Here is a 22,070-nt window from a genome sequence, read left to right as displayed (position 1 = left end):
CGTGGTATATCTCCCAAGGAATGACGCTACAACAACCGTACTGATGCAATAACATTCGTCATCAGTCAAATGACACAGCGCCTAATCCTCTCTCCTTCGCAGCCTCCGTAATGCCTACTCGTATCGTGTGCATAGCTTCGTCCCACTGTTTTTGGGCAAAACGCCCATCCTCATCTGCTGCGTCGCCAGCAACCCAATCCACCCACTTCACCACCCCAACTGCCTTGCTCAAGTCCCTCTCCTCCAGCACTACTTTCTTGAGATACTTCACCAGCGCAGCGACATCCTCGCCATACGGCCCTTCATCACCAAACTCCCTGACCCACTCTCTCATTGCGCCTCTTAGATCCTTCTCGCGTGAGAGTTTCTGCGTAGTGAACGTTGGCCTAGGCGGACGAGGAACTTTGATCGTTTGAGCTGGCCTGGTTGGTTGAAGGGATGGCGCGGCTGCTTTCTGTTTTCGAGTCACCGCAAGACGAAAAGCTTGGAGTTTTTTGCGCTTGTGCTCTTCGATGACTTCTTTGCGGATTTCTTCAGGGAGGGCAGACAGGAAATCTGGGTCGAGCTCTCCTTCGCTCGCTGTTGGCCTTCTCGTAGGACCCGCAGGTGCAGCGACACCTTCACTGAGATTGCTGGGACCGGCGGAACCTTCTCTACTCCCAACTTCTCGGGCGGGGTTCTTGAGGGAGATGAAATTCGCTTGCGTAAGTGTTTTTCCTGTTTTGCTTATCGTGGTTGCTTGCGCAGCCGCAGCCAGCATCGCAGACCTGGGTGGTCGTCCACGACCGCGCTTGACTGGTACAATAGCTTTCTTCGCTGGGATGCCTATGATCCTGTTTTTACGCGGGGATTGAGGCAGTAGTGTCTGGTCAGCGTACCTTGGTCGTCGAGACGGAGAGGTGGGTGTTGCGCCAGCAGCATACTGTGCAAGTACTTCTGCTCGAACTTCTGGTGGAAGTGCAGCGAGGATATCAGGGTCGAGCTGAGATGGTGCCGGAAGGGCTGTCATTGTGAATGGCAAAGTCTTCTTCGGCGTTCCGAAGCGCTCTACCCTATGTGCATTGCGAGCTGCTGGGGTCGGAGATGACTGTCGAGTTTGCCGTAGCAACTTTGATCTGATGTCCTCGGGCAGTTCCGCGAGCACCTTGGGATCAACTTGCGTGGGCATGATGAATTGCGTGCCCAGGGTGTTCAGCGGGCGGCGAGACGGGGTTAAGTGATTCAGCTCTTGAGCCCCAAATACAACATGCTCCTCCTCAGAGGCTACTTTCGGCTTCCTAGGGGTCTCCGGCTCATCTTGAATCGGGTCTTCGTCCACAGCCTTCGGCGCCTCGCGGTCCCTGACAGGCTCTGTGTTGCCTACCTTGAATTGAAGTCGCCGTTGTGAGCTTTCGTGGCTGCCGTCGGTAGCGTTCTTCATGGGCTCGAGCTTCGTCATTTGAATGCCGATGCCTCGCAACTCACCAGGGGTGAAGCTGAAACCACGTAGAATGCTCAACGCCTCCTTCGCAAGCACCTCTTTCGAATTAGTCGCGACTCCAAGCAGTAGGCTCTTGTTGTGTGTATCGCATTTCCCGTGGCCGAGGTGTTTTGGTGGATCTAAAGGAGCATCCGGCGAGCGTCGCATGACTTTCATCGTGAACTGTTTACCTTTGACCTTTTCTTTCAATAGTCGTTTCTGCAGCTCCCCACACAAACTTGTGATGAACTCATCAGCCTGCTCTTGGTTCTCGAAGCGGACACCCCAGTTTACTTCGGCGGATATAGACTTGCGAACGACCTGCTCACCCACTTCTTGACGGTCGATACCCCTTGAATACTCAAAGAGCTTCTCGCCGGTCTTTGGGCCCAGCGTCTGCACTAATCTTTCTTTCGAAAGTTCACGGATATCCTTCACGAATTTGACGCCGATCTCTTCGAGCTTCCCGCCAATAGACCACGCAACACCCGGCAGATCTTGCACTTGCAACTGCCCGATGAAGTCCAATACCTCCTCAGGCTTAATTTGATACTGGCCAGCAGGCTTCGCTTTTCTTAGAGCAACCTTGGCTAGCAATATGTTACTACCGATGCCAACCGAAACATCGCACCCCGTTTTCGCTTTGACTTGATCACGCAATGACTGTGCAATCTCGTCCGCCCTGGCCTGCTCGCGGTAGTTGCTCCCCTCGTGTACTTTGCGACCATCGCTGCCACCAGTAGCAATACAAAGATTCGACACATCAACCAATGCTTCGTCAACACTAACACTCTGAACAAGACCATCTGTGGCGAGAATAGCATCGTAGAAAGCTCGACTGACTTCTTCGTACGCGAGAAAGTCGTAGGGTAGGATCTTCAAATCTGGACAAAGCTCTTGAGCTCGCTTCATCCACATGCCGTTTTTGACTCCAAACTTCCGCGCGGGGTAGTTGCAGCTTGCGATCTCAGAGCCACTGCCCTGTCCGTGTGCTACCACTGCTGGCTTATCTTTATATTGGGGATGCTTTTTCAAGCTGACGGCAGCGAAGAAGCTGTCAAAGTCCACATGCAGGATGTAGCGTCGCGCACCTAGCGGTCGCTTCTGTTTGGCTTTCTGGGATGAGGTCTTCTCGCTGGCCAACGCTTGAAGCTGAGCTTTGAGATCTGCCTTCCAAGTCGATAGATGGTGTAAACGAGATTCGCGGTAGTACTGCTCAAGGAAGTTGGGGTCAACTACGGTAGACTTGCGGAGCTTGGGGTCGCGAAGGAGAATTGCATTGTGCTCCTCCGCGGTCAGCCCCCTGTTCCGAGGCGGTGCCGCAGCTCGCTCATCAGGTGCCGGCTCTGTTACATCTTCACGCTCTTTGCCAGGCTGCGCTTGCTGAGCAAGGGGAGTGGGGTTAGCGTAAAGGTCATCATGAAAATCAAACGGCACGTCGTCAATCCCCGCAACGTCGTCTCTCGATCGTTGGGGAGCAATTAGAGGACTAGTCTTAGGAGGCGTGACTAGCTTCTCAGGCTTACTTGACTTGCCAGACGTGGGTACCATGGGAGCAATGGTCTTGGGCTGATGCGATGGCGGCAGATCTTCAATGTCGTCGTCTGGTGTCGGAAGTCTTTGTCTGGAGAAGCGCGAGCGCATGGTGCTGCTTGGTGTCGGTGTACTGGCGGGTCCAGATTGGCTGCCCCTCAGCTGGCTGGTGTACCAACTCGCGTCAGTCTGGTCACGGTAGCCTTTCACCTTGACGTTGGCATGGCTGGTGACTGTGCCATTGTCGAACGCCAACACGTTCTGCTTCTCGCCTTCATCCACTACGCGATATTCGTTCCACGGAAGCAGCTTCCCTGCGCTGATGCTGTCCACCACCCACGCGGGCTTTACGATGCGGTACTTTCTAAACTCAACCACCTTCTTCGGGGTGAGGCTGCTGGCGATGATATGCGTCGCGGTGGTTTTTCCGTCCAGGTACTGCATAAAGCCACCGCCATACTGGACAATGAGCGTGTGCAAATCCTTGAGGGACGGTTGTGTGTAGCCGTTCACATGCGCGACGACTCCTCGGAAGATGGGAGGTTTGTCGCCGGCCTGCGATCGAATGTCGGCGTCTAGATTCTGAAGCTTGATCTTCTTCCGCCTAAAATAGTCGGGGAAGCCCCCAAATGCTGATCCTCCATATTCTTCACCATCCTCTCCGTCGAAGGCGTGGTTGGCGATGCGCTTGCGCACGGAGTCGGAATTCTTCTCCAAGCGCGAGCCCATGGTTGTTGCTATCTGATCGCGGATCAAGGGCGTCCATCGAGGCCGTGGTCATGATGCGTGAGGGTCATGGACTGGTGAAGGCATCCGCCATCCAAAGTCGGTGGTGGGGAGTGAAAGCGCGTGCTGGTGGCGCGTCGAGGACGTCACGCTAAGGCAGGCGATGTGGGCCTTCTGCCAGTCCCGCCGGCGGTGAAGCGCAAAGCTGCATATGCTTGGCGAACTTTTTTTGACCTTCGACCCGCCGTCTTCGAGATTCCTGCGCTCTGCAACCTTTCTGCTCAACCAGCCTGTCCTCGCGCTGTGCAACTTCCTGAGCATTGAACCTAAGCAGTCCATCCATAATCTCGATATTTCGTACAGCTTTTCGAAAGACATATCAGCTTCATCCTTCAAGATGGTTACCTCTATTCCCGCTGGCGTCTATGGACGTCGCATCCCAGCTGGAGGCATTCCCATTCTCGCGGCTATCGATCCCTCTGCGGCTGTGAGTATTCCCTATTGCTATTCTAAGCTCTCCCCGATGCGCACTTCGTATTGCATTTTTTTTTTCATTCGGTATTCACAACAGTTCCTAACAAAACACAGTTCCGCATCACCATGGCGGCCATTGACCCCGATGAGGAGCCCCAGATCGATGAGAACCACAAAGTCCCTCGCGCTACCCTGAAGCTCATCCGCGTGCCCATGGACTTCGAGGACAGCGATGACGACGATGAGGACTACGATGAGGAAGATATTGAGGCTATTGCTGCCCGTCTGCGCGAGGCTGGCGCTCTTCCCGAGGCCGACTCCGACCTGTCCGACGAGGATGACAGCGAGGACGAGAAGAACGGTGGCCCAAGCGACCCCGTCAAGTCGAAGAAGGCCAAGCAGGCCGCGCTCACCAAGAAGCTGCAGCAGGACCTCGAGGCTGACGAGATGGAGATCGACAGCAGCCTGACCAACGGTGTCAAGGGCAAGGGCAAGATCACCGCCGACGACCTCAGTGAAGAGGATGACGACGAGGATGAGGATGATGATGACGAGGATGATGAGCCTGAGGAGCTTGTTCTTTGCACCCTGGACCCAGAGAGGGTAAGATAGGACCTAGAAATACCCACATACACTAAAACTAACGTACATACAGCACTACCAGCAACCCCTCGACATCACTGTTCGTGAGGGCGAGGAGGTCTACCTTATGGTCAGCGGTACCCATGATGTCTTCGTCACTGGTAACTACATCGCATTCCCCGATGAGGATAGCGAGGATGAGGAGGACGGCCTCGATGGCCTCGATTACGACCTCTCGCCCGATGAGGATGAGCTTGACATGGACGACATTGATGAGTCTGAGGATGATGAGCTTGATGGTCTGCAAGATCCCAGGGTCACTGAGGTTGACTCCGAGGAGGAGGCACCCAAGCTTGTTGAGGGCAGCAAGAAGGGCAAGAAGCGTCCTGCCGAGTCCGAGGATGATGCTACCCTCGATGACCTGATCAGCAAGACCAACGGCGATGCCAAGCTCAGCAAGAAGCAGGCCAAGAAGCTGAAGAAGAACGATGGCCAGGCAACCGCTGGTACCGCCGAGTCAGCAAAGAAGGCCGAGAAGGCTACTGAGCCCAGCAGCGACAAGAAGAAGGTTCAGTTCGCCAAGAACCTTGAGCAGGGCCCCACTGGCTCGCCCAAGGTCGAGGCGCCCAAGGCAGAGGCAAAGAAGGAGGCGGCTCCCAAGGGCCCACGAGTTGTCGGCGGTGTCACCATCGATGACAAGAAGGAGGGCAAGGGCAAGGCTGCCAAGAAGGGTGACCGCATCGAGATGCGTTACATTGGCAAGTTAAAGAACGGAAAGGTCTTTGACTGTAAGTACCCCACAACTTTGCCCTTGGGTTCAGATCACTAACTAGTTCCACAGCCAACAAGAAAGGCAAGCCATTCGCCTTCAAGCTCGGTGTCGGCCAAGTCATCAAGGGCTGGGATGTCGGTGTCGCTGGTATGACTGCTGGCGGAGAGCGCCGCCTTACCATTCCCGCGGCCCTCGCATATGGCAAGAAGGGATCTCCCCCGGAAATTCCTGCCAACTCTGACTTGATCTTCGACATCAAGTGCATCTCCATCGGTTAGAAAGGTGTTCGACTGTATTTGTCCGATTGTACGCGTACAGGGCCCACTTCCCTCAAGTACGATGCCGGGATCCGACTCCACTCCTGCGCAGTAGGCTCGCGCGGGACTCCACCTGCCTGCGTGCGTTCGCGCTTCTCTCGTATATTTCCGTCGTCTGATTTTCCTGCATAGCGCGATGAGTGAGATATCCGACTTGCATACTCTGGGATTTTGTTAGATGACTGCAGGGAGGACGGATTTCTCACCCCCTACGCGACATGTTTTCCCATGTCAACGGCATGTGGCTGTGATATAGCAAGGCGATTGCCAACATAGGCACCAGTTCGCTGAGGACGCTATTTCGAAAAGTTATGGAGTTTAGGTTTCGATCTATGTAGTCTATCAATGTTTTAGTCGTATTACCCCTTCCTTGCAGTGACGTGAGTCGTAGCACCAAGCTTCTAACACAGTGCATTTACGACGTTAGAAGCGACCGTCTAAAAGTCCTCTACGTGACTGCGCTCGTTTGCGCCGAGGCCTAAGAGGCGTGGCGGAAGATTCTGGCAGCTGTCCAACCAGCGGTTTGCCTCAGGTCGCACGGGCCAAGACCCCACAAGGCAGTCCAACCCAACCGACCCGACGACTCCTCACTTCCTCACCACCGATCACATCAACGTCCACCGCCCAAGTCACACAGGCCAGCGCCTCCAAGCCTCTCGACAAACCGTCACTTTGGCCCTCAACGCCCATATTCCCATCGCACATACCAACAACTTCACCCATCGCAACCGTGGCAATCCTGTAACAATGGCGATCTCGACAATGAAACGAAACAGTAGTAGTAGTAGTAGTAATCGTAGCGTCTCTTCCTACGGCTCGTCGACTGCCAATGTGCGCGCTAGCTGTTACGCCGTAAACTCGGCCACCGCGAACGTTCAGGGCTTTCATTATGAGACTACGCGGGTTGCCGGGGTCGAGTGGTGTTCCTGAGGTCAGCTCGGTAAGTCTACACCACTACCTTGCCCTTTGTATACCCTGTGCATACTAACGATTACGACAGGGAATACCATCACCCCCGCCAAGTCCCCCCCTCGCCGCCAGACACCAGTCCGCCGTTAAAGGCAGACAGGCGCGCAGAGGGGGGGCAGCATATACCATTACGGAAGAGTGTGAGAGACTCTTCTGCGAGACACTACGAGCTGTTTTCCTGGGTGAGGGGAGCCAGCAACGTCAGGACTCGCTTGTATTGGGTATGCATAACAACATTACCACCAGTTTGGGCAATGACTATGGTGTCGATGTGCGACGATACTCGGATTCAGCCAGCTCGATGGATTCGTCTTTGTCGTCCCCAGAGCCGATGCAGTCGCTCGAGTATGCAGACAAGGGTACCATCAGCGACTGGATCGAGATGTGGGATTATGTAGGCGGGATCAGGTTCCGCGGCTTCGTGGCGGAGAATGATGACGAGAAGGCCATGTTCGTCTTCTTTGATCAGTCGGTTATTGTGGGAGATCTCAAGGCTGGGTGAGTCCTACCTCCACCAAACGCCTCCTACTTAACACATTACTAACACGTCACAGCCTCATGGCCCTCCTCGAACTTTGCGAAGTCGACCATTTCTCCTGCGACCGCCTCATTGTCTGCATCGACCGCCACACAGACCAGCTCGCCAGAGATACCTTGACGAAGGATCTTGGCTGGATCGGCTTCAGTCTTACGACACTAGATGAATTCAGTCATGGAGAAGAGCTGATTAGCGACAAATGGTTGTTCATGGAAATGGAGACCTAAGCGTCAGTCGCTCCCGCAGATGATTACGGATATGGCTACATTTGGAGGCTTGTCAGTCTGTTACTATTGCGTTGTGGTTCTGCTATCTTGTTCTTCCTTGGCCCACTTTTTAATCCTGCTTCTTCCATTCGGGTTACTGTATGAGGTTCGTGCTTCCTAGCTCTGCCGTCTCTTCTTGAGCAACAGGAACGGCGTCAATTTCCTACCTACCTATACATAGTGCATGTACCCCTGTAGCATTTGCGTTTTGGACAAAGGCGTTTGTTCTCGAGGCAGTCTCTTAATTATTGACGTTTTTTGCTTTCGAATGTCGTGCTCGTGGAAAAAACTCGTAAACAGCTACCACAATCTAACACCCGTCCATCTGCAAAAATCCTTCATTCCTAACATTCCACTCTAATTCAAAATTTTTAGTACTATTGGCTATACCCCGTTAGCCGTATTACTAATGCATACGGGCAGACATTTCTATATACCTAGTCCTTTTAGAACCAGCTCACTAGGATGGATGGGTGAGAGTAGGCTACGAGGACATGAGGGAGGAAAGGTTCAAACTCAGTCTTGTGAAGAGACTTATAAATTTGAGACATGTAGATTGTACCGAACCATGGAGATAAAGTACTGGATTCTGCGACGTAGATTGTATGGGATGATTACGTATGACATTCGTTTTACATTTTGATATCCTCAATGTATGCTTATACAAACCCCCTGCGCCAGACCGAGAACGCAAACGCAGACTACCCTCAATTTCCATGGTATCTTCGCCAACCGAATAACCTGCAGGTAGCGGGAAAAGAATACATGTATATGCATACTACTCGTCCAAATTCGCCATGACGGCATCCATATCCGCGCCGCCAAATTCGTCTACCTCAGGACCTGGTTCTATTTCGGCCCTGCCCTCTAATGCGCGCATAGCCGGGTTATCCGTGCCGCTGATTCCTTCTATTTCCTTCTTCTTTTGATGAGCTTGTAGCTCTTCCAAGCTCCAGCTCGAATGCCCTTCTTGCTCAGCTCTCGACCAGGGAACTGACATATCGCGCAAGAAGGCCTTGGCGGTGCCAACAGCCTGGTCGATGGAGAGTTTTGTCGACTTTGCGTCGAGACCCTGTTGGATCCATTTGGGAAGTTGGGTGACTTTCTTGTTGAAGCGCTTGTCTGCCAGAACCATGATACCGTAGTCATCTTTACCGCGGATGACACGACCCAGACACTGTGCAGCGTGACGCATAGCGTCGAAAGAAAGGAAATCCGCCTCTTTGATCCTGTACGTTTCACGTAGGAACTCTAAGCGTGCTTTGAGAATGCGGGACTCGGTGTACTGATATGGGACACCCATACACAGCACAGTGCGCCCGTAGTGGTGGTCGAAATCGATACCTTCTGACACTTTACCACGCGCGACACAGAGGAGCACGGCGCCGCGGCCGTTGTTGCATGCTGTGCGGAAGGTTTCGAGCGCAAGGGCTGTCTCCTGCGCATCGGGTGTTTCGACGAGAATCAATTTGTATTTCCATACCGTGTCCAAGATCTCCATGCCTTGCCACGCACTGATGATACTCTCCATGTACAAGTACGATGGGAAGAAAACGACCACACCGTCAGGCGTCAGTTTGCAGAATTCGATGAGGAGCGTGCCGAAGTTTCGCTGTACTTGCAGATCGTTGCGGTGTTCGAATTGGGAGGTTACTTGATTTTGGTCATTGCCGCGGTCGACGATCATAGGGAGGAAGGATTTCCGTGTAAGGGTCATGGTGAAGGATTCTTGGACGACGGTGTTGAAGTTGAGCATGCGCGGGTACATGTCAAGCGGCGACATGGTTCCCGAGGTTACAATGACGGAGTAGAAGCGCTCGAAGACGGGTTTGATGGCGATCGCCGCGTCGAGGCAAGTAAAGTGTAGGACAGGGTTCGGCACCGTGGCAGTTGCAGATTCGAAGGGTTCGATGATGAGGAGAAAGCCGGTTTCGTAGGTTGCTACAAGTGTGGCGAATGTGGCGACTTCTTGCAACGGTTGGTAGTCTTCGATATTTGTGAGTTCCAGAGTTCGGACGAGTGATGTCAAACGCTCGGCACAGAAGCGCAGCGGTTTCCGCTCGATGAAAGTGAGGTCGCGAAGATGTTGCAGGAATGCTGGCGGTGTATCTGAGACGACGTTGAGAACTTTCATCCGCGTCTTCAGATACTCGATAAATCGTTTTAGAAATGCGACAAAGTGCTCTGCTCGTCTTATGTTGCCAGGCACAGCTTCTGTAAGTAGGTCATCCGGTAACGCCGGATTTGCCATGAAGGCCTCCTCATTGCGTGCCTCATCCGCCGCTCTTAATCCTTCGACAAGCTTGGCGTACTCGTTTTGTAGCTTTTCGGCATCCGTGCTCTTCATCTCCGTGATTTTGCGATCCAGGTTATTTACTCCTTTGGTCGCCTTCCGTAACGAGTCCTCGGTTAAATCAATGCTGAGCGACTCGATGCATACGTTGTCAATGTTATGAGCCTCGTCAAAGACTACTATGCAGTCTTTTGACAGCTCTTTGGACACCCTATCCGCAATCTTTGGATCTAGGAGATAGTGGTACGAGTAGATGATGACGTTGCAGTAAGGCATCATTCGCCGCGCAGTAAAGTACGGACACTGCTTCTGCTGCTCGCCGTACTTGAGTATGCCGTCAAACGTCCACACACCGGCAGGTATCAGATTGTGTGGCTCCAAGAGATCCAAATTGTCGTGATAGATACAGAGGTCGACATCTTCGCCCCGTTCTTTCTTCTCTTTGACGAAGCCCGCCGTTAAGCTTCGACAGCGTGCATCGACAACGCTGCCACTTTTTTCGCGCTTAACAGACGGATGCAGACACAAGTTCTTTCGGCTCGTCAATCCTAGCCCTCGAAACTCCTCATCGTATCCTAGCTCTTCCGTTCGGTACTTCATCAACGCCTTCAGTTCCGCCAGCGCCTTCTCAATTTCCGACATGGTACGTGAGCAATAAATGAGCTTCCGCTTTTCAGGATAATGCTGCTGGTATGCCACAATCAGTGAGAGCAACGACACAGTTTTACCTGTGCCTGAAGGCATCTCGAGAACACAATGGCCACCTCGGTCCAGCGTCCGTTTGAGATCGCACATGTATGCATATTGCTCAGGATATACCCTAGGGTAAGGGAACAGCACGGGGAGGGTATCGATGTAGAACTTCATCTTGCTGGTCCAACGCCCGCGCGGACTCTGTCGTGGCGATGGGAAGTTGTTGAAACAAAGCTCAAGCTCGGGCGTTGCCTTCAGTTGAAGATCACCCAAAATGAGCTAGTGCTGATAAAGGTAAGGCGCAAAGACAGGGGTCCATATGAGCCCCACTGCCGCCTTCCGCCCTTCTGGTGCCGTCATTGTCAAGCAGCAGAGCCGCACATTTCGCGTTCGCACACAAACTCCTCTGTACTGTACATATATTTCCACGCCTGGGGGTTGCTTCGTTGTCGTCTCTCTTTTCTCTGTGTTCCAGTATACCCAGACCATCCTCACCACCGCATCTCGTTCGTCGATTGGCATTCGCAGAGCTATTCGAAGGCCTCCAGACCCCGCTATGAGCAAGCGCACAGCAAAGTCTCAGGCCAGCAGTGCGCGGGCTGCTTCAACCGCCTTTGGGGGAGGCTTTGGGGGCTCTTCATCTCCAGCTTTCGGCGCCAGCTCCTCGCAGCTGTCCTACGTATCGGAGCCGCCAGACCTCTCTGCCATATCCGATGCGAATGTCATCGTCTACTTCAGGAACCTGTCCAAAAAGGATAGTACTACAAAGGCAAAGGCTCTTGAAGACATTCAAACATACATCTTGTCATTGCAGGATCCAGTCGAGGAAGGCTTGCTCGAGGCATGGGTGCGTTGCATATGTGCGTGTACATATTGTGTTAGTAGTAATAGAGAATTCTGCAGATCAAGATCTACCCTCGCACCTCAATAGACAACGCGAAAGCTGTCCGCCAGAACGCCCATGCCGTACACGGTCATATTGCTGTATCTGCCGGCAAGCGAATAGCCAAATACATGCCCAAGAGTGTCGCTGCGTGGTTATGCGGCCTCTACGACACCGATCGGTCCGTGGTAGAGGCAACACAGAGTTCCCTCCGTCAGGTCTTCAACACCCCAGAAAAGATACAGAACATCCGCAAGGCGTATCAGCAGCCCATATTGGAGTACTGTCGGGACGCCATCGACAAAGAGAGCCCAACGACCCTGAGCGACGAACGAACCGTCAGTCAGGATGATGCAGACGCCAAGTATAGCAGGGTCATATCAGCTTGTATCGCATTATTGGGCAGCTTATTGGCAAATCTACAACCCGTAGAACTATCCAAGTACCAGCCCGACTATGAGAGCTTACTTGGCGACAAGAAGCTCTGGGAGTTTGCCTCTTACGGAGACGCTTCGGTACGGCGGTCGTTGCACCGCTTTCTGAAGACATGCCTCATAAAGGAATCAGGTATGTAACAACTGAGGTTAATGCGTCTACTGTCCTAAGTAATTTCACAGCAGGTATCGAAGCCAACCTCGAAGCGATCAGCAAGGCGTATCTCTCCGTTGCTCTAAACTCCGACCAAATCAGTTCTATTTACGACTACGTTGAAGCTTTGACATTGCTCACGTCTGCGCATCCTTCAGTCTGGACGGAGCACTACAAGAGCAAAACCGCAGTAGACAGGCGCTTACGGCAGTTTCTAAAGAAGGGGTCCCAAATAGGTCCTCGCGACTTCTGGAATCGATTGTCGGGATTGTTTCAGGTTCTACCAAAGGAAATCTTACCTACCAATGCTGCCGACGCTGCGGAGCTTCTAAGCTCACTCCAGGGCGGCATCGTTCGAAATGATGAGTCAAAGTTCAATCACGAAGCAGCCTTCACTGCGTATCTAGATATCGTCCACCTCATCGACCAGCAGCTGCCGGATGAGGATAAGGGCAAGCTCGTGGAGGACATGGTCTTGCCACTCTTGAAGCAGTATTTGCATCCTTCGCTAGAGACTTCACAGTGGACTATCCCCGCAAACGCGACTACTTTGCTACAGAAAGCACTAACGATCAAAGGCATGGTAGCAACACTCGCGGAAAGGTGGCCTGCATTCGCCCAGCAACTCATCGATGATGTCAAGACCTCAGCTCCAGAGCAGTCAAAAGATTACGAGAAATCACAGGTAGCTGTGCTTCAACATGCGACACGTTTCGCCGCCCTACAAGAGCAGGTCATCAAATCTGAAGCCTTCCCATCTATGCAGCCCGTTCTCCGCCAGTCCTGTTCTTCGATCATAATCGAAGCACTTGGTGTTGTTAAGAACAGGAATGGGAAACCATATGGTGCAGCTGGTGCAGTGGCTGCTCTACTACTTCGTGGTCAAGCCCTTGTATCAGGAACTCAAGCTGAGCTTGAAATAGAGCATTTCGTTCGCGAAGATCTGCCCGGCCTTATGTCATCGCCATCATCAACCTATCTAGTTGATATATTATATACCATGGCCGAAACTAATGCCTTCAAGGATGCCTGGAGCGTCGCTCTAAGAAATATCTTGAAGGAGGCCGACTCGCCAGCGAAAACCAAAGCACTCGAGGCAATACTTACATCACCAAGGATTCCACAGTCTTTCGACCTGGCCACATCGGATGCTGATTTGCAAAAGTACATCAAATATATTGTACAGGAAGCAGTCGAGGGCTCTGCCGAGTGGGATTCTTTTAACCGCATGTTACAGTCAAGGGCAAAAATCTTGTCTCCAGACACCGTCGATGAAGTTCTCGCCTACATGACACAGTCACTTTCGATATCGCAACACGCGCCATATACGCTACAAGGACTTCGCCAAATCGTCAAATCGAATCCGTCCATACTGCGAAATTTCCTTGCCACCACCCATGGATCCAAGCTCCTTCAAAGCTTATTGCTCGCTTCCGAGTCGCCGAATGACGAGGTTGCACATGGCGCCACAGCCGTCAATGCATCCATTCAGACCCTCCTGTCATCGGGGTCTGATACGAAGCAGTCCATGTACGACCTTATTCACCAAGGCCTTCGGGAGGCTACTTCAACATCAGTCTCCGTAGAAACCTTAGTCGACTTAGCGAAGCAATCCGTTAGTATGGGAGGTAGCTGGAATGACATATCCAAAGTCTTCCCAACTATTGACGACTGGGATTCCGCTTTAGCACCATTCCTTAACTCAGCTCCCAAATCATCGCTCGCTATTACCAATCCTCTAGGCGGTGCCGTGTATCTCGTTGACTCGAGCGATTCTACGAACAGCATCAGGAACATGTCTCGAGATGCTGATGGGTACTCCGCTGCGTACCGTATCACGCAATATGTTACTAGATTGTTCAAGAACCCCGAGTTGTTCCCCATCGAGGCTGTTCCGGTTAACACTCGAGATGCATACTTGCGCAACATCGCACTTACGGTCCAACTCGCGAACGACAATCTAGGGCTTGCTGGAGCCAATGGTCTTTGGGCAGACTACAATCCTGACGTGGAGGCGGATGCGATGACCTTCATGTCAGATACACAATCTTTTCTCACTCAAGAGTTGAAGAGACTTTCTACATCTTGGTCAGGAGAGAGCGCCAGCTCATCTATGTTGGAATGGGCACTTGAGCTAATTTCCAAGATTGATGTCACTGCCTCGGCTCAAGCCTACTATGCTGCGCGTACGTATAGTGCTCTAGTGGCAGATGCGATCGAGGTTGCCTTTTGGAGAAACTCGCAAACGGATCAACTTCAGGAAACGCTGAAGGCTATGCGCAAGACTAAGGAAGTCTTCCCGCTGCTGGGGTTCTTAAATGCCTTCAAAGAACCGTTAGCTGCTTCAAGGGCATGCGAGAGGATGTGCAATGAGATCGTTGCCGACTTGACCGGTGTAGAGATTGGGCTGAAGCCCAGTGAAAGTCTGCGACAGTTGGTTCTACTGAATACTCTTCTTGGTCAAGAAGGTATTGTGGAAAGCATCGCCAAGCAACGCCTTGTGTTTTTCGTTAAACACGTGATTCCGTGGTTGCAAGAAGACGAGGTTGCTCGGCCGATCAAGGCGGAGCTGTGTCGTGCGTTGACGGTACTTTTGCCTCTGATGAGTGACTTATATGGTGAGCACTGGGGAGAAATCTTGAATGCCCTTGCCGCTGCTTGGTCAAGGACAAAGGAGCTCGAGGAGAACGAGTCTGGTAAAGATAGGTATGTCGTTCTATGGTCTTCCAGTAGTACTGATCTGCATGCTAAACCTTTGCAGTTCGATTCCGTTTGTACACTCATCGCTGAAGCTGTACGCTCAGCTTCGCACACTAACCCAAGTCGATGAGCCCAACGATGATCTCCAAGATGCCTGGAAGGAGACCGAGCAACTTGTTGCCAACGGACTCCTAAATTTACTCAAACATTCTCAGCACTTCCCAGACGAGTTCCATCAGCCCCTAAAGATGGTCAACGAAGTGCTAGCACGTCAAATTTCCAGGGTCTCGCTACAGCACTTAGAGTCTACGGACGAGCTGTATCCTCTCCTGTATGTGGAGTCACAACCCGTGCAACAGACTGCATTCGACATCTTGCATAAGCAGATACCAGCCGCCCAAGAACAGATTTCTATCGATGCAGCGTTAGAGAAGACAAATGCTCGCTTGCCAGAGGAGCTTCTTTCACTAATCATCGATGCGCCAACGGTGGCGGCTTTAGCGGAAGCGAACTTCGAGCGAAGCGTACCCTTACCACTCCGAGGCTATCTGCTAAGTTGGCTACTTGTGTTCGATCATCTGGAGCATGCTTCGTTCAAGGTCAAGAACGACTATGTTGAGCACGTCAAGGAGGGTGAATATCTCCCTGGTCTGCTCAACTTCACCTTCGACTTCCTAGGCCATGCGCACAACAAGCCCGTTGACGTGTCAAAGCTCGACATCACCACATATGAGCCCGATATTGAGCCTCCCAAGCGGGATCTTCACTGGTTGCTTACCCATTTGTACTTCCTAAGCCTTCGACATGTACCGTCATTGACCAAATCTTGGTTCATCGACTGCAAATCGCGTGCCACGGTCGTCACTTTGGAACCTTGGACCGAGAAATATATCTCGCCCCCTGTGATCACCGCTGCGCTCGAATCCGTCACCTCTTGGTCGGAGCAACAATCAGAATCTGAGCCAGATTCACCCTTCAGTGTTAAAGTGGCTCCACGGGCGCGCGAAATCACGTCTTCCTACACCGTAGATGACCAGACAATGTCGATGAGAGTCTCGCTTCCCCCGGCGTTTCCTCTTGCCAACGCACATATTGAGGGTATCAATCGCGTCGCCGTAAACGAGCAGAAATGGCAATCCTGGCTTCGGACCTCGCTCGGTGCTATCACTATCTTCAATGGTTCATTGATTGACGCATTGACCACTTTCAAGCGCAATGTCGATGGAGCTATGAAGGGGCAAACTGAGTGCGCCATCTGCTACAGTATCGTAGGCAGTGATAGGAAGCTGCCAGATAAGCGTTGTCAAACGTGCAAAAATTTGTTCCATGGAAGTTGTTTGTTCAAGTGGTTTAGGACAAGCGGGAGTTCGAGCTGCCCGCTCTGCAGGAACCCGTTCAATTATGGTTAGGTCATGGGTGGTGTTGTAAGATACTCTATGCCTTCATGTAAATAGCTCGACTCGACATGAATGCAAATCTGATAATGATCACCTTGGTTCATTATAATGCCCAGCATCTAGGGTCATGTTGCTCGCAGTGGATGGTGCTGACGCGATTGAACCTCGGCTGTGCACGGTTCCTGCATCTACCCCACATTATCAATACACCGAGCTTCAGCCTTGAATCGCCAGTCAACTTCATGTATATACATTGATCCTTCTTCATACTGTCCAACTTCTATTATACGCTACTTCATTCAAACTTCGTAATTAGCCAATGTTACCGGTCGACAACATGACTTCTCCAACCCTTGAGTTTAACTACGATATTTCCTGCCCTTTCGCCTACATAGCATCCACCCGCGTCAGAGCACTCGCCGAGCGAACAAATGCAAAGCTCATCTACCGACCTGTACTTCTGGGCGCTATTTACCGCGCAACAGCCGCACCACAAGGTGCTGGTGGCTCGGCATCAGATGTCTTCAATCCTACTAAGAAAGCCGTGACTGGGATGTCCATGCAAAGGACACTGAAGAGATATAAGATCAAGTACAACCCGCCGCCACAACATCCACGGAAAACTGTCAATGCACTGCGGTTGCTATACTGTGTAGAAGATGACAGGGAGAGGAGAGTGTTGAGTGATGCGCTATTCAAAGCGTATTGGGTTGAAGGCAGGGATGTCAGTGACAGCGACGTGATATTACAAATTGTAAAGGAGAGCGGTATAAAGAGTGCTGCGACCCTTAGCACAGCGAGTTTCAACGATGCAAATGCAAGGAAGCAGCTAGAAATTGCAACAGCAGAAGCCATCGAAAGAGGAGCCTTCGGTGTCCCTGGATTCTGGATTCCTGGCGCGCAGTGGACAGACTTCAGCGGCGGACCTCAAACAGGACGATTCTTCTGGGGGCAGGACCGCATGCACTTTGTCGAAGCTACGCTACTCTCCCTCCAACAGAACAACGAATGGAACCGCGTGTCTAGTTTACGAAGTTTGATGCCTAGGTCCATACCCTCGAACAAAGTCCACGGGAAAGTAAAGTTGGAGTTCTGGTACGACTTCAGCAGTCCCTGGGCCTTTCTCGGCTACACCCAGCTTGAGCGGCTAAAGCGAACATTTGGTCACGCGCTCGAAGTCGAGATGAAGCCGTTCTTACTCGGCATTCTGTTCAGAGAAATTGGAGCCCCGAATTTACCGATGGCTGCGGTGAGTCCGGCGAAAGCACTATGGTCGAGACAAGATCACGCGGACTGGTCTAAGTACTGGAACGCCGTAAATGCCCAGGATGGGGAAAAGGACAAGAGCATTGATTTTCATTGGGCGGATATATTCCCCATCCGGACACCTACTGTGCTCAGAGTTGCTATTGTGGAGCCTAGGACTGTTCCGCTGCTGTGTAAGGTGATCCCCTAGCAGTCTATACAAGCACTTAGCTAATGCAACATCCTAGATTCTGCCTGTTGGGAGCACAACGCCAACGTCTCGGAAGAATCTGTACTCGCCGAGGTCCTTGACAAAGGGGGCTACAACGGCGCAGATCTCATTGCTAAATCGAATACGCCGGCTATCAAGACAAAACTGAGAGAGCTTACTGCTGAGGCGAAAGACAAAGGGATTTGTGGCGTGCCTACGTATCGCGTTCTTAGAGATGATGGGGGTGGGGAGTGGAAACTTGCAGGTGGTCTTGTCTGGGGTCAGGACGAGATTGGTGTTGTAGAGGATTTGATTGCGGGCTGGGAACCCGAGCGTTCGAACGAGCTTGCTGAACCGCGGAAAGTGGATTATGGTGGTGGAAATGTGGGGGCAAAGTTATGAGAACTGTAGTTTCGCGCATATTAGTGTGAACAAAGTAGTAGCTTAGTGTTCACAGAATGAGTAACCAGACTCATAATGCCAAGCAACGATATTGAATGTTACAGATATCGGCTAGCGATTGGTAGCTGAATAAGCGTGCTTTTGCGTTTGTGTCAGAAGGAGAGTGGCAAACGCACTTCAATTTGCCGATAGTTTAACGGGAGCATTCAACTTAAAAAGATGGTTTGAAACAGCTGCGTTTGATCTACCACGTCGCTACCTCTTGGCTGACCAACGTTTATGCTTTCGGCCCAACGCTGCCTTGCCTTGCATAGATCACACCATCTTTCGCTAGACCATTTAAGGCTCCAATCGAGGCATTCAATTCACTAAAACGAAACTATAACCGAAGATGCCTGAACTTCAATCCGAAAATGTCCTGAAACCAGACAGATTCCACATTTGTATTGGTGAACGAAGCAAGGTCGTAATCAAAAATGCTGGCAATACGCATTATCAGGTGCGGTCAAGACAAAGTAGGATTAACGGGGAACGATTGTCTGAGAATTCCATTGGCTCTTATTCCAGATGTAACACTGCACTTCAGATTGTGCGGCATCCATTTCGATTTCTTCATCAACTGCAGCATGACATTCAAGAGATTCAAGGAACGCTTCGACTTCTCCGTCCGGTAGAAGCTTTAAGATCCGATACACACTTATCGGGGCGAAGAGATAACGGCCATGGAGCGAATGGCACGAGATTGGTGCCTGGCGGCAGGTCGACTGAGCGCACGGTAAGGAACTTGGCCGAAGCTGATGGCGCTCATGAACATGATCGGATTGATCAGGAAAGCGATGTCGAAATTACACCGCCGTCACGACGTGACTCTCAACCCAGCTTTCTAAGGATGAGAGTACAAAATTCTCCAGCTCCAAGTGGTGGCCTGCACAATGGCGGAGCGCTTGATCTAAATTTCACTGGCGGCGAAGATGAGGTATTATCTCTAGAGCGTCTAGCTGCCGACGTACCTGTGAACGAGCCTCTGGTTACAGAATATTCAGAAAGTCGGCTATCCACTCAGCCAAGAGAAGCACGAATCCCAGTGGCTGGACCTCCCCCGAGTAGACTTCCCACAGATCGAGACAGGGCGACCCCTCATGAAAGGAGGGCGCGGCAGGATAAGAGACGGCACAGATCGCATAGTGATTCTCTACAGTCCGAGGTGCGGCCTTCTACAGACGATCGTATTGCAAGCGGAAATCCGGAATCATCGAGCTCCCGTCGTCGCTCGTATACGTCTCCTCGACATGAAATTGAGCTACATCGCAGCTCTCAGCGTTCTGGGTCTACAAGTAATCATCGAAGCCCTTCTCGTCAACCTCCAGTAGTCTCGCCTCGACTACGGGGCTTCGTGTTACCGGATGGCCCTGGTGCGATAGCACGCGAGGCTCGTCGCATAGAACTAACTTCGCCACTAACCCAGGAAGCAATGCAAGAACAACAGAAACGGGCGCGAAGGAAGGGACGAACACAACCTAGTCAACAGTAACGCTCTTGGAAAGAAATCCCGCTGAACTAGACAACCATGGTATCGAGATTGCAGTTTCCGGTAGAGCACCAAAGCAGAGGACTCAAAAGACATGGTAGCTAGGAAAATAGTAGTTAGCATCCCAGTTGACAGGGCAGACATAACACAACAAGATCTGCAACATGTGTTGGCATTCTTTCTAGGACAGCTGGCCCTTTATCTGAACAAGTCGTCACATTCTTCTCTTCTTCATCAATTTATTCTCTCTCTTGATATATTTATCTTTATGCTTCTCCTTCGTGTTCGTCTCGCTCTCCTTTCGCATTAATTTGTGTTCCTTCCGCTGCTGTTCCTTTTCTATTATCCTGTGCAATCAGCACCTACAATTGAACAATCTTGTGGCAGAATTTAGTTATCTAATCGCCATCCCTTTTTGATAATTTCGTTTTCGGCCTTCCATTTTGTTTCCATTTTGTTGTCGTTGATGTAGATAATAATGCTATATTTTTCGGGCGTGGTGCTTTTAGTGGCGGTATTGCGTACGCGGCGAAATAAGCCACTGGTCAAAGAAATTGAAGCGCTGAGATGGCGGAGAACGATGGGTGGTAAACTTGGTGCTGCTATCTTGAAGGGAGGGAGAGTTTGTAGCTCACTTTGAAAGCTTTCGTTACTTTTAGAAGGGGCTGTTTATCTTGAGTTATGCAAGGAGTACTGGTTTATGCAATGGGCATTGCGTATCTTCGAATTCCCATGGTTCTAGGTTGTCACTTAAAACAAAATGGTAGGTATTATAAATGTCGAGAAAATGAACGGAAACTATTACAGTAACCGAATGAGCCATATATTGTACTCGTCTTGTCGTTTTCTCGTCGTTTGGAGTCCCTGTAACTTCCTATCACAAGAGGCGGTGGTACTACCAAATCATTCGTTTTTACGAGAAAGTGCGAGAGAGGGCACATTGTATAACACTATATTAATCTCCTTTTTTTTTTTACAAAGCTAGTTTGTCAATATATGGGGTCAAACAGAAAACCTAATTGACAAAATGAATGGTGGTAGAATTGAAGTAGCGGACGGGGAGCGCGCCCGGTAGGCAATAGCGGGGCAGCGCAGCACGTGAAGAGCATACGTCATCCCAAACCGCGCCTCGATCTTCGCACAACAAACCGTCACTCAGCCTCACAGTTTTCGCAATTCATACCGCCACAATCTCGAATACCTGGTGCAAATACTCCAAGCTATCCTACTTAACTCTCCCAATCCACTCCTCGAAGTTTACAGTGGAGCAATCATGGCCTCCAACAACCACAACGACAACCCGTGGGAAGATCAGCGCAGCCAACAAGGCCCAGGCCACCAGAACCAACCCCCATACCAAGCATACCAAGAGCAACCCACAAACCCCTTCTCCCAACAACCATCTCAGGGTCAAAATACAACCCCCTGGGGTCAGGAGGCAAGCCAAGGTCTGTCGCAAAACCCATACAACCCGTCTCAGCAACCCTCTCAACCGTCCTATCACCAGCAACAGCCATCTCAACCTTCCTACCCTGGCCAAGAGGAACAACCGCCAGGTCTACCACCTCGCCGCTCAGCCACCGATGTAGCGCTGCCTACAGGACAGGACCGTTCGCACCAAATCGAAGTCATGCAGAGCTATGAGGCGGCTGGCAGAAAAGATGAAGCTGATTTAAATGTGGAGATTCTGCAGAGGGAATTTCCGAAGATCGATGGGAGCTTAATTGCGGCAATCTATGGGGATAGTCAAAGTTTGAGTGCTACGAGGGAGATGTTACAAGCTTTGGATGGGGAGTAGACGGACGGTACGTTACTAAGCCTCCCTGTTTCATGGTCTTCGAGTACATCTGGAATACACCGGAATTCACACCGCTCCGATCATGATAATGCAAGGACGAGACATTAATTTTGTGCACATGTACTCAAGCGCGATACGCAGCGAGCTTCCTGTGCAACTTCGACTTCACCATTTGATAGATTCATCTTATCTTTCGGGCCGAGAGCACCAACCACGTATGATAGACATATAGTACAGTAAACTTCTGAAGGAATGCTGTGCAACCATTCCTCAACGTTCGATGGCAGTCTCAGATGATAGCTGAGGACTAATATTTGCCTAAAATGCTCCTTCCATTGTTCCCTGAGATCGTACCTCGAACATACATCCGCACCATCTATATCTTTACCCCGTTTTTCATCAGCTAGATCTCCTCTCATTATTTCTCATTCCTCTATGTAGCTGCTTTTTCTCATTATCACCATGTCGTCATTGTCTCTCGGCCTTTCTCGCTTCTCGACGCGTACGCCCATACAATCAATGCGCAATGTCTCACGAAACGCCGTGCTGCTATGGAAAATCTCACCGCTGCAGTTGGTATGGCAAGGCTGACTCTCAACATTTGGTTTACAATCGCGGTGATTTCGTGTGACGGTTCGCTGGGTGCTCAGCTTCAGCCCCGCGTTTGTCATACCCTAGAAAGGGGCGCCCCACTGC

At 51.2% G+C, this 22,070-nt stretch overlaps 8 protein-coding genes across 8 annotated transcripts; 6 read left to right on the top strand and 2 right to left on the bottom strand.

Annotated features, from left to right (window-relative positions):
• Positions 1-61: 61 nt before the first annotated feature.
• K460DRAFT_297063 (DNA repair protein) lies at positions 62-3,721 on the bottom strand (the record flags this gene model as incomplete). The annotated part of the gene is made up of 1 exon (XM_040929674.1): positions 62-3,721. One exon carries the CDS (start codon positions 3,719-3,721, stop codon positions 62-64), a length of 3,660 nt encoding a protein of 1,219 aa, XP_040782884.1.
• Positions 3,722-3,969: 248 nt separating this feature from the next.
• K460DRAFT_348650 (uncharacterized protein) lies at positions 3,970-6,229 on the top strand. The gene is made up of 4 exons (XM_040931395.1): positions 3,970-4,205; positions 4,307-4,795; positions 4,848-5,562; positions 5,616-6,229. Exons 1-4 carry the CDS (start codon positions 4,116-4,118, stop codon positions 5,822-5,824), a joined length of 1,503 nt encoding a protein of 500 aa, XP_040782883.1. The 5' UTR covers positions 3,970-4,115; the 3' UTR covers positions 5,825-6,229.
• A 396-nt stretch (positions 6,230-6,625) lies between these two features.
• On the top strand, positions 6,626-7,903 carry K460DRAFT_348647 (uncharacterized protein; the record flags this gene model as incomplete). Its single annotated transcript, XM_040931394.1, has 3 exons — positions 6,626-6,775; positions 6,864-7,330; positions 7,387-7,903. The coding sequence occupies 3 exons, from the start codon at positions 6,626-6,628 to the stop codon at positions 7,595-7,597; spliced, it is 828 nt and encodes a 275-aa protein (XP_040782882.1). The 3' UTR covers positions 7,598-7,903.
• Positions 7,904-7,949: 46 nt separating this feature from the next.
• K460DRAFT_371521 (TFIIH basal transcription factor complex helicase-like protein subunit) lies at positions 7,950-10,833 on the bottom strand. The gene has a single exon (XM_040934371.1). It carries the CDS (start codon positions 10,794-10,796, stop codon positions 8,415-8,417), a length of 2,382 nt encoding a protein of 793 aa, XP_040782881.1. The 5' UTR covers positions 10,797-10,833; the 3' UTR covers positions 7,950-8,414.
• Positions 10,834-11,009: 176 nt separating this feature from the next.
• K460DRAFT_389890 (RING zinc finger protein-like protein) lies at positions 11,010-16,412 on the top strand. Its single transcript, XM_040935755.1, has 4 exons — positions 11,010-11,469; positions 11,526-12,072; positions 12,123-14,799; positions 14,855-16,412. Exons 1-4 carry the CDS (start codon positions 11,179-11,181, stop codon positions 16,200-16,202), a joined length of 4,863 nt encoding a protein of 1,620 aa, XP_040782880.1. The 5' UTR covers positions 11,010-11,178; the 3' UTR covers positions 16,203-16,412.
• Positions 16,413-16,422: 10 nt separating this feature from the next.
• K460DRAFT_348639 (thioredoxin-like protein) lies at positions 16,423-18,251 on the top strand. The gene is made up of 2 exons (XM_040931393.1): positions 16,423-17,629; positions 17,684-18,251. The coding sequence occupies exons 1-2, from the start codon at positions 16,510-16,512 to the stop codon at positions 18,046-18,048; spliced, it is 1,485 nt and encodes a 494-aa protein (XP_040782879.1). The 5' UTR covers positions 16,423-16,509; the 3' UTR covers positions 18,049-18,251.
• A 188-nt stretch (positions 18,252-18,439) lies between these two features.
• On the top strand, positions 18,440-19,579 carry K460DRAFT_360010 (uncharacterized protein; the record flags this gene model as incomplete). The annotated part of the gene is made up of 1 exon (XM_040932239.1): positions 18,440-19,579. The coding sequence occupies one exon, from the start codon at positions 18,440-18,442 to the stop codon at positions 19,577-19,579; it is 1,140 nt and encodes a 379-aa protein (XP_040782878.1).
• Positions 19,580-20,724: 1,145 nt separating this feature from the next.
• K460DRAFT_206482 (uncharacterized protein) lies at positions 20,725-21,426 on the top strand. The gene has a single exon (XM_040927231.1). The coding sequence runs from the start codon at positions 20,850-20,852 to the stop codon at positions 21,372-21,374; it is 525 nt and encodes a 174-aa protein (XP_040782877.1). The 5' UTR covers positions 20,725-20,849; the 3' UTR covers positions 21,375-21,426.
• Positions 21,427-22,070: the final 644 nt, after the last annotated feature.

This window comes from Cucurbitaria berberidis (assembly GCF_010015615.1).
Source record: "Cucurbitaria berberidis CBS 394.84 unplaced genomic scaffold K460scaffold_7, whole genome shotgun sequence".
In the NCBI taxonomy this organism is placed as follows: Eukaryota; Fungi; Ascomycota; class Dothideomycetes; order Pleosporales; family Cucurbitariaceae; genus Cucurbitaria; species Cucurbitaria berberidis.
This window is presented reverse-complemented; position numbering and strand designations above follow the sequence as displayed.